This window comes from Equus asinus, chromosome 13, assembly GCF_041296235.1.
Source record: "Equus asinus isolate D_3611 breed Donkey chromosome 13, EquAss-T2T_v2, whole genome shotgun sequence".
In the NCBI taxonomy this organism is placed as follows: Eukaryota; Metazoa; Chordata; class Mammalia; order Perissodactyla; family Equidae; genus Equus; species Equus asinus.
In genome coordinates, this window is record NC_091802.1 from 4,419,049 (window position 1) to 4,429,554 (window position 10,506).

General features: G+C 40.6%; 1 protein-coding gene and 1 long non-coding RNA gene across 2 annotated transcripts; both read left to right on the plus strand.

Annotated features, from left to right (window-relative positions):
* Window positions 1-36: 36 nt before the first annotated feature.
* UBB (ubiquitin B) lies at window positions 37-1,977 on the plus strand. The gene is made up of 2 exons (XM_014853205.3): window positions 37-175; window positions 909-1,977. The coding sequence occupies exon 2, from the start codon at window positions 915-917 to the stop codon at window positions 1,830-1,832; it is 918 nt and encodes a 305-aa protein (XP_014708691.1). The 5' UTR covers window positions 37-175; window positions 909-914; the 3' UTR covers window positions 1,833-1,977.
* Window positions 1,978-7,198: 5,221 nt separating this feature from the next.
* LOC123276446 (uncharacterized) lies at window positions 7,199-10,184 on the plus strand. The gene is made up of 4 exons (XR_006512905.2): window positions 7,199-7,318; window positions 7,756-7,841; window positions 9,439-9,502; window positions 10,047-10,184. It is a non-coding gene; the product is annotated as an uncharacterized lncRNA (long non-coding RNA).
* Window positions 10,185-10,506: the final 322 nt, after the last annotated feature.

Below are 10,506 nucleotides of genomic sequence, written 5' to 3' on the forward strand. Positions count from 1 at the left end.
GTAGGAACACTGCGGCTACGTAGGAAGTGATGAGTGACGCAACAGACGTTGCATAAATTTCAGCTCCGCCGAAGCGCAGCGTTCAGAGGCGACTGGCGTTGTGGTCTTCTCGTGTATTCTTGCTGAGGTGACTTGGCGTGGTTTGGATTAGTAGTTTCTTCGTGTCCGTCACCAGGTATTGGCTTGTAGCCGCCCGGGCCTGGGAGGGGTGGAGGGGGCCTGAGCGTGTGAGGAAGCTGGCGGATTCCTGGCGCTCGGTGGGCCTCTGAGAGGGGGTGGGGGGAGGGGAAGGCGCGGTGACGCGGCGCCGCGGCCCGGCCTTTCCGGAAGAGTGGGCCTTGTTGACGTGTCGGGGGCGGTTGGCGCGCGCGCGGTCAGAGACCAACGGGCCTTTAACCGATGGAGATTCCATCGTGTCTGCCTCAGAGGGGGAAGGCGGAGAAGAGGTAGGCTGGTGTGGCTTCTGGAGACCTACGAATGCCGAGTCCCAGCGTGGAGAAGGTGTCCCGCCCCGCCTCCGTTTCAACGGGGATTTTTTTTCCTCCCGCGTCTTGTCGGGGTTTTCCCCCACCGCTCTTATGTGCCATGCTTAAGTTTTGGAAAGATTGTTCCGGGGGCACTTAGTGAGGTGTCTGGAACAGTTAGGAAAGCTCTAGGTATTAACCTTAGCGCTTTTGATCCTCTAGCCCGTTTAAGTTAAAGCCTGGACTAAAGCATTTGAGTTCGATGAATACTTTAAGGCGAGTCTAGCAAAAATTAAGGGAGGTTTGAGAGAGATGTTAATGTGGTTTAAGGCATTTTGGAAGAATAGATAGAGTTCACTGTTTTAAGGAATTGAGTAGATTTGAAAGTAATACGTATAAATATGCTGAGGTGGTGTGCTAACGTCTACTTTTTAAACTGTATAGGTCAAAATGCAGATCTTCGTGAAGACCCTGACCGGCAAGACCATCACCCTGGAGGTGGAGCCCAGCGACACCATTGAGAACGTCAAGGCCAAGATCCAGGATAAGGAGGGCATCCCCCCTGACCAGCAGAGGCTCATCTTTGCAGGCAAGCAGCTGGAAGATGGCCGCACTCTTTCTGATTACAACATCCAGAAAGAGTCGACCCTGCACCTGGTGCTCCGTCTGAGAGGCGGTATGCAGATCTTCGTGAAGACCCTGACCGGCAAGACCATCACCCTGGAGGTGGAGCCCAGCGACACCATCGAGAATGTGAAGGCCAAGATCCAGGATAAGGAGGGCATCCCCCCTGACCAGCAGAGGCTCATCTTTGCAGGCAAGCAGCTGGAAGATGGTCGCACTCTTTCTGATTACAACATCCAGAAAGAGTCGACCCTGCACCTGGTGCTGCGTCTGAGAGGCGGTATGCAGATCTTCGTGAAGACCCTGACCGGCAAGACCATCACCCTGGAGGTGGAGCCCAGCGACACCATTGAGAACGTCAAGGCCAAGATCCAGGATAAGGAGGGCATCCCCCCTGACCAGCAGAGGCTCATCTTTGCAGGCAAGCAGCTGGAAGATGGCCGCACTCTTTCCGATTACAACATCCAGAAAGAGTCGACCCTGCACCTGGTGCTCCGTCTGAGAGGCGGTATGCAGATCTTCGTGAAGACCCTGACCGGCAAGACCATCACCCTGGAGGTGGAGCCCAGCGACACCATCGAGAATGTGAAGGCCAAGATCCAGGATAAGGAGGGCATCCCCCCTGACCAGCAGAGGCTCATCTTTGCAGGCAAGCAGCTGGAAGATGGCCGCACTCTTTCTGATTACAACATCCAGAAAGAGTCGACCCTGCACCTGGTGCTCCGTCTCAGGGGTGGCTGTTAGCTTTTCAGTCTTGTCTTTGTAATGTCCAGTGATGGCATTACTCTGCACTCCAGCCATTAGCCCCAATTTAAGTTTAGAAATTACCAGTTTCAGTAATAGCTGAACCTGTTCCAAATGTTAATAAAGGTTTTGTTGCATGGTAGCATATTTGGTGTCTGTTGAAGTTTTTTTATGTAGTGATGTGGGGACTCCTAATGGGTTAAAATGGTAGTTAAGGAGGGGAGTTAACTGTGAGGATGTCAGTGTGACCAAAATTAGGTTACTTGCCTTCGGTAAACATTTGATGTGCCAAGTTCTAGAAACTTTGTTCTTTGTTCAAGGTCATTTACAAGTTAGGATTCTGGTATAATGCACGCCATTTCAGAAGTGTAAGCAATTAATTCAATAGGGAAGTATATGGAGAGAAGACAAACTGGCCTGCCTTCACCTCAAATAGTTGGGTAAACCAAATGAGATTCTGGTTAAGTGCTGAATTCTAAGTACTTTTAGGTATTGTAGTCATTGGTTGATTATCTGTTGTGCTTTCCTTTCTAGCGAATGTTTAATGTTAAGTAGTGAAATAAACCCGTAATATTGTCTACTCTGTGTGAACTCAGCCAAGAATCAAGTGGAGCCCAGGTCAAGTTTGAAAGAAGGCTGGCTGGGGAGAAGGATTGCCTGAAAGAAGTTAAAAGGGTGTTCTGGTGTAAGGCCCTTTGCTGACTTGTGTGTTAGGCAGCAAATGAGGGTGATTCCTAACAGTTGGTTCTTAATGACTAACAGCTTTACCTTAATCTAAGGAAAAGGCTAAGATTGCCACAGCGGATGAAATTCTCTAATTTGAAATTTGCTATAATTTTTGGTCAAGCCTGACATAAACCAAGCAATTCTTATGCTGCCATACCAGTTAACACTAGACAGTATGTTTCCAACACTAAGAAAAAATTTGAGTAAGAATGTGGACACAAGGTACCATTTATTCTTACAGTGCGTTGAATTCTCATTCTCTTCCCCACTCTGTTTCCTGTAGCGTAACTTGAGTAAGTACTAGTGGTTCTCACTTTGGGATTAAGTGGAATGGTTGTGGGGGAGTGCATGTAAGGGGGAGAAGTTAAAAGCTCTCCTGGTTTTCTCAAAAAGCATGCTGCGGAAGTAGTAACATGTTAGTCAATTATAGTACAATATCACCATTGCTTTTGATGCCTCAAGATACAGAACATATCCATCACCAAACGGTCCCTCATGTTGCCCTTTTCTAGCCACATCCACTGCCCATCCCCCCTCCCCTTGTCCTCAACATTTGGAAATCACAAATAGGTTCTCCATTTTTATAATTTTGACCTTTCAAGAATTTTACATAAATGGAATCATCGGAGTGTGTAACCTGCCATTGGCTTTTTCCACTCAGCATAACTCTGTAGAGCTTCAAGTTGTTGAGTGTATGAGAGTTTATTGCTTTTTATTGCTGAGTAGTGTTCTGTTTATATGAAATGTCCGGAACAGGCAAATCCACAGAGACAGAAAGCAAACCTAGTGGTTGCCAGGGGCTGGGAGGTGGGGGTGGAATTGGGGACTAACTTAATGGGTAGAGGGTTTCTGCTTGGGGTGATGAAAATGTTCTGGAATTAGATAGTGGTCATGGTTGCACAACTCTGTGAATGTACTAAAACACATTGAATTGCACACCTTGGGTGAATTGTATGGTATGTGAATTATATCTTAATAAAACTGTTATTAACAACAACAAAACACACAGAAGGGAGATAACTTCTCTGATACTAAAACTGGTGTGATCACAAGTGCAGCTTTAGGGGTAAGAACATCTTAATCACCCAGAGGTGCATTTTAAGAATGTAGAAAGCAAACCATCATGTCTAGAAATAGCTTTTGATGTTCTGGGTGTGCCTGAGAATAGCATAGTACATGATTTCAGGAGCTCTGCCTTAACAGTAGTTTCTTAGGTGTTCTAGAAATACGCTCAATTAAATTTGAGCATAAAATATTAAACTGGAGTACTTAACTCTGGTTTTCTTGGTAAGTTAGACCCTGGAGATAGCACTTAATTTTCGGATTGTTTAGTGAGTTAATGCTGCAGTTCCTTGGAGTGGTAATAAAATGGGCCAGAGAGGGTAACTACTTATATTAAACCCTTGGAGGTGGTAGTGCAAAATCAAGCCATCCTTAGACTTAAGGGAACACATTTCACTGTTAGATTGGAGGGTGACATCCTCTCCAGTCGCACCGTTTTAGAGTTGATTTGCTCAAGACCTAGTTCTCATTAGGGGCAAAAGAAGGACTGTAAGTGTTCTGTCAACTTTGACTTGAACAGCTTATAAAATCCATGAAGTTCTATGTTCCTTCCCCTTCAGGATGTCCTCAAACCAGTGCTTTTAAGTAGAAGCAGGCTTTTTGCTGATTATTAAGTAAAATAATTAAAAAGGTTTTCTTGCTAGTAAAGCTGGGTTTTGAAGATTCTTCTTTTCTGTACTTTACACTTAATAAAAGTCTTGATTTATAAACCTGGAGAATAAGAGCATATCACTTGGGGTCTGCCCTGTGGCTAAGTTCACAAGCTCCGCTTCCTGGGCGCGGACATGGCACCGCTCATCAGGCCATGCTGAGGTCGAGTCCCACATGCCACAACTAGAAGGACCCACAACTAAAATATATACAACTATGCACTGGAGGGATTTGGGGAGAAAAAGCAGAGAGAAAAAAGATTGACAACAGCTGCTAGCTCAGGTGCCAATCTTTTTTAAAAAAAAAAAAAAAGGCACATCACTGAAGAGCTAAGTAAAGACTAGCAGTGGTTTGGGCAGTAGGACTTGAAAAATTGTCATTTCTCCCAAATCTCCACTGTCTGGCGTAACAGGCTCGCGAGTCTCTAGTCTGGTGAAACCCTTGGCGAGGAAAGGTTGCAGCTATTGCTGTCTCTAATTCTCCCTGGGAATCTCTTCTATAGGGATCCCCTAAGATATTCATGAATCTCCACTCTGCACAGAACTTGAAATTCGAGCAAGCAAAATGCTCTCTAAATGTGTCTTCAACAACCTGTGCTATCAACTGATTTTTGGAAGTGAGTTTATCACTCTTGCCTTTAACCCTTACTCTACACTGAGTAAAACAGTCGTTTATGGCTCCTGCTCACTTCTCATGACTGCTGGTGAGGGGTCAGCAATGCCATGGGGAAATGTGAGTAGGAGTAGACCTTTGCTTTGGGATGACCTAGAAAGGGATGGAAGAGTTGAAAAGATTTGTTCATGTATCTGAATCCGAGATAGATCTCAGTCCTATCCACTATTCCACTTAATGTTCATTGTCCAGTTAGCTTCTCCTCTAACTGCTAGGAGTATAGTTCTCAACTGCAGTGTTGGTCCAGGTGCTGAAGAGCCCATAGGAAGGAAGAGACGCACAAACTCTTAGGGCCCGTGGTGCGAGTACCTCACCTGCCCTTCCTTTAAGGAACTGTCTCCCTGGACCTCCCCACCCGTTATAAACCTCAGAAACAATGACACAGAGGGTTGCTTATGGGACCTTTGTGACTTAATAGGCTGGTGTCCAAAGTGTACATGGGTCAATCTTCCAGAAATTTATTTTAAATTCGTTTTATTTTGGACCTGTGCTATCTCCAAAAAGCAAATTCCATGTGTTTATCAGAACTACTTGTATTACACATCATTGTGTGCCTTGAGATCGCAGAGTTTTTGGAACAAGCTGCTGCTTAACCATCCCCAATTGTAATCTTCATTGTTTCCCTTCAACTTAGGAATTTGATGAAAGAAGGGTTTGTGTTAATCTATTTGTGATCTTTCCTGAAAGAATGCTCGGACTTGTGTGCAAAGAGGTGTTAAAAGAATACTTGCTTGTTACACTGAAAGCAGTAAGTCCCAGGTGCTGGTCTATAGCTTAATGCCACTCCAAGATAAAGTTTTCTCCAGTTTTACTGAAATGAAAAAATGAGAACACAGTGGATTTTACATAAAATTAAGTCTATTCAATTTAAAGGGTTATATGCCTTCTGTATGAAAATGTTGCAGTCTAATATGATTCAGAGTGTGGCTCTGGAGACAAGACTGCTTGAGTTCAAATCTGGCTCCACCACTTACTGGCTTGTAACCTGGGGCAACTAATTTATCCTATCAGCACCTCAGATTCCTCATCTATAAAATTGGGGTTAATTATACCTATCTCAGAGTAGTTATGAGGATTACATGTGAAGTGCTTAAAAAAAAGGCAAAAACATGCTTACAATACTATTTATTGTAATAAAATTGCAAATGACCTAATTGCCCATCCAGGGAGAGTGGTTAAATTATGATAATACAATAGTTAAAACAGAATGAAGGAGATAGGAACTTGCATGGAACAATATTTAATAAGACAGTGAAAAATGCTACAGAAAAAATGTGTATGTGTGCGTAAGCACCAAGAAGGATGGGCCCTTGTTTAACATTGGTTGTTTCAGGAGAGTAAAGGGGTGGTTGAGAAGGGAGATGTATTCCAACTCCTTTCTAGATGGTTTCAAATCTGTGCCCCCTAGGCTTCCAGGAGGGCTGAAGTTCTTGATGACATAGCATCAGCATTGTTCACAACAAGCGTCCCCCGTCCAAGAGCCAGCAATGTAATTCTACCCTGAAGTCAGACCGTGCTCCCAAATTTAGTAGACTTATTTTGCATAAGTCTCTGGTTCATTCTCTGTGGATCCCCCAGGGCCTCTAGAAACTACATCTCATGATACTTTCTGAACCTCAATGCAGTTCATTGTAGTTATACTCCGCTTATTCCTCAAATAGTCTGAAGGGGCAAGCCATGGCTCCCTTTTGATCAGGCCCAGCTGACTCTAAATGGAAGTTTTAGACAAATGTTGATTTCTGGGAAAGGATCTTGCACTTGGTGAAACAATATTAACAGGGAAATGAGCTTTGGGATTTTCACTTTTTTCACACTTTCTTGACCTCATTACCAGCCTTATCCTCCCATCTTTTTTTTTTTTTTTTGGTCATCAGAAGTTGAGTGGTGAAGTTCACTCTCCAGCTAGTAGGTCTCAGCCAACCCCTCTGATTTATTCTAGCACCCACTCCTCTGACCACGCGACACCTACCAGGACTCCTCTTACTGAACACATCTACCTTCAGAAATTTCTGATATCACTGTTTCCCAAACTTTGTCCTCCAAACATTACAACCAATGTGAAAAAGATGCTGTGGGTCACAAGAGCTCAGAAAATTGTCTGTCTCCCTCCTGCAGTTGTGCTGTGTGTAATAGCATATTAAAGGCTCCGAGAAGTTCAGCCTTAAAGGAACTGGCTTAATGTTGTTTAACTCAGTGTTTTCTAATTTCCAATTTCACTTTTTATTTCATTTTCTTTTTCGATCGGTGAACGTCCCTCACACTTTGAGAAACACTCTTGAAGCTATGACCTCTCCCCTCTCTCCTTATCTAGCACTGCTCATTGCACTTGGTTCCAGGCCTCTTTAAGGACAGAAACGTGCTGCCATAGACTGGAGGTAGGCCAAAAACTGGGCCCAGGTATTCTACTGCTGAAATAGAACACAAGTATAAAATGGAACAGTATAAACATAAATATTTTCCCGATTCACAGGGAAGTGGGTGAAACGTTTTTCAGGTTAAATTTTTCTTCCATAAGTTGTTCTTAATCAGTTGGTACTTGCTATGGCTTGTCTTCAAGCAGGTGTTAACAGACAAAATAATAGTCAATTTGGACATGTGATTTTAAAAAATTATCTGATTGATTTTATAAAATACAAATGTGATACAAGCTCTTGATAAAATACATCTAATGATATATAGGAGTATCCAGTAAAGAGTGAAAAATTCCCTCTCACTTAGCCTCACACCCCCAAAGGAAACCACTGAATGAGAATATTTTTCCATTTGTTTATTCATTCAACAAATATTTATTAAATGTATTCTGTGTTTCCAGCATTGGAAATGCAGTGATGAACAAAACTGACCAAGTCCCTGCCCTAGTGGAACTTATATTAAAGTGGAGAGGAGACAGACAAATAGGTAAGTATATATTTTATATAATGGAAAGTGCTATAGTGAAAAAGTAAAGCAGAATAAAGGACACAGGTTGGTTAGGGAAGACCTCAGGTAGAAGATGACATTTCAGCAAGGATCTGGAGGAAATGAAGAACTTACCTCATCATATCTTGTGATATACCTAGACGTGGAATTGCTGTATCAAAGAATATGACATTTTAAAATTTGTGATTACTACAAAATTGCTCTTTGAAAAGATTGTACCACACACAATGGAATCTTATTCAACATTAAAAAGGAAGGAAATTCTGACACATGCTACAACATGGATGAACCTTGGAGATATCATGCTAAGTGAAATAAGCCAGCCACAAAAGGACAAATACTGTGTGATTCCCCTTATAGGAGGTACCTAGAGTACTCAAATTCATAGGGACTGAGAGTAGAATGGTGATGGCCAAGGGCTGTGGAGAGTGAGGATGGGAAGTTAGTGTTTAATGTGTACAGAGTTTTAGTTTGAGACGTGAAAAAGTTCTGGTGATTATGGTGGTGATGGTTGCATAACAATGTGAATATACTTAATTCCACTGAACTGTATACTTAAAAATGGTTAAAATGGTAAATTTTATGTTATGTATATTTTACCACAGTAATTTTTAAAAATATATACCAATATAAATTCCCACCCATACTGCGTAAGAGTACCTAGCCCTCCTCCAATCCCTCATTAATATACATTACCAATCATTTCAATTTTAAATAATTTGAAGGCAAAAAATATACTTTATTTTAATTTACATCTCTCTGATTAAACTTGTGAGATTATATCTTTTGACATTAATTTGTACTGTGAATTACCTGTCCACATCCTTGCCCATATTTACTAATTTATAGGACCTCTTTATATATTCTAAAAAGTAATAATTTGTTATAATTATGGCAATAGAGTCTTTCAGACTATTTTACTTTTTGTTTATGATGTCTTTTGTAAAGAAATACTGAATCTGAAAAAGAATCTGGCAGTCTTTTTCTTTACGACTTTTGGGCCAAAGACATAAGCAAAGGTGTAAGTCTTGTTGATGGCTATTTATAACACACATTTTTGTTTTAAAGGGTAAATGTATCCAGGGGGTAGAATGTTCCAGGAAGAGGAAACTGCCACCCCCATGACTCCCAGATCATAATAGCTATTCTTTACCCACCAGGGATCAACAAACCAGATTAATAGAATGCCTATGTTAACTCCCGTGTCAATAGTGACTTTGACAAACTCCTTTTATATCACATAACTATACTTTGTGAAGCATACCAAACACAGTCATAATTGTTTCCTATCACTTACATGATAGCCCTATGCTTCTTTATAAGTTAAATAAATGTTTAAAAATAGCGTGACTTTGAAATACTTATAATGATATTACAAACATTGAGGACATGTGAGGGTGCTCTGACCAATATAATGCTGTAGGAGTTAATATCAACATTTTAGGGGAAAATTTCAGTCCTTTGTTAATGAAACTGGTAAATTTGCCGCGTACCTATTGATGTTTTGGGTTTGAGTTTTTACTTTTCTTTTTCTCAAATTGAAATAGCTTGATTCATATTTTTCATTTTGTTAAAGGAACAACACAACGTATGTTCGTCATAAAAAAATTCAGATAATCTAGAATGGCAAAAAGGAGAAAGTAAGTAACCTGAATAAATTACCCAAATTTCTACCAACTAGAGGTAACTATTGATAACAGATTTTTTTAAAAGGGGGAATCATATAATGTTCTGTTTTATATCCTGCTTTTTCTACATACTAAGCATAGATATTATTTTATGTTAATAAATATAAATCTTCATTTAAGTAGCTACGTAGCATTCTATTGTATATAATTTATTTAATCCATATTATTAATGGTACACTGGGTAAACAAATCCATGACCAACACCTTTATAAATTCATCTCCTCACATTTTTGTCAAAAAGTAAATAACAAACTAGGAAAAAATATTTACAACACATATAAAGGGCTACTCTTTTTAATACAAAAGGAGTTTCTACAATCACATAAGAAACAGATTAGTAATCCAATAGAAAAATGGGCAAAGGATAGGAGCAGACAATTCACAGACAATTTTTTAAAAATAGTTCTTAAACATATGAAAAGATGTGCAGTTTTACTTATAGTAAGAAAAAAATGACCATTAAATGTAGGAAATAGCATTTTTTTTAATCTTTCAGATTGACGAAGATAAAAACAAGACTGTTAATACAGTATTTCCAGTGGAGTGGAGAAATACATCCTCATGCATTGTTGGTCAGCACAAACTGGTAAAATCTCTTTGGCAGGCAACTGGGTAAGTAAGTATGAACATTTTAAATGCACCTACCCTTTGACCCAGCAATTTCACTTCCAGGACTTTTTCAGATATTCTTACAGAGGTGAATGCACAAAGAAGCATGAACAGATGGTCACTGCTATATTGTTAATAATAGCAATACACTCAAAATAACCTAAATGTGAAAGCAGTGAGTATATGTGTTAGCACTTGTTTGAACAGGGGGATATTTATACTTCAATGATTTTGTATACACATAGGATAATTCTAGAAGAATACATAAGAAATTGCTAACAATGGTTGGTTCCGAGAAAGGAGGTAGGAGAGGATACATCCTTTTCACTATATAATATCTTTTGAAC

Excerpts from the sequence above, each read along its gene's own strand:
- UBB (XM_014853205.3), top strand. The coding sequence starts at position 915 with ATGCAGATCTTCGTGAAGACCCTGACCGGCAAGACCATCACCCTGGAG.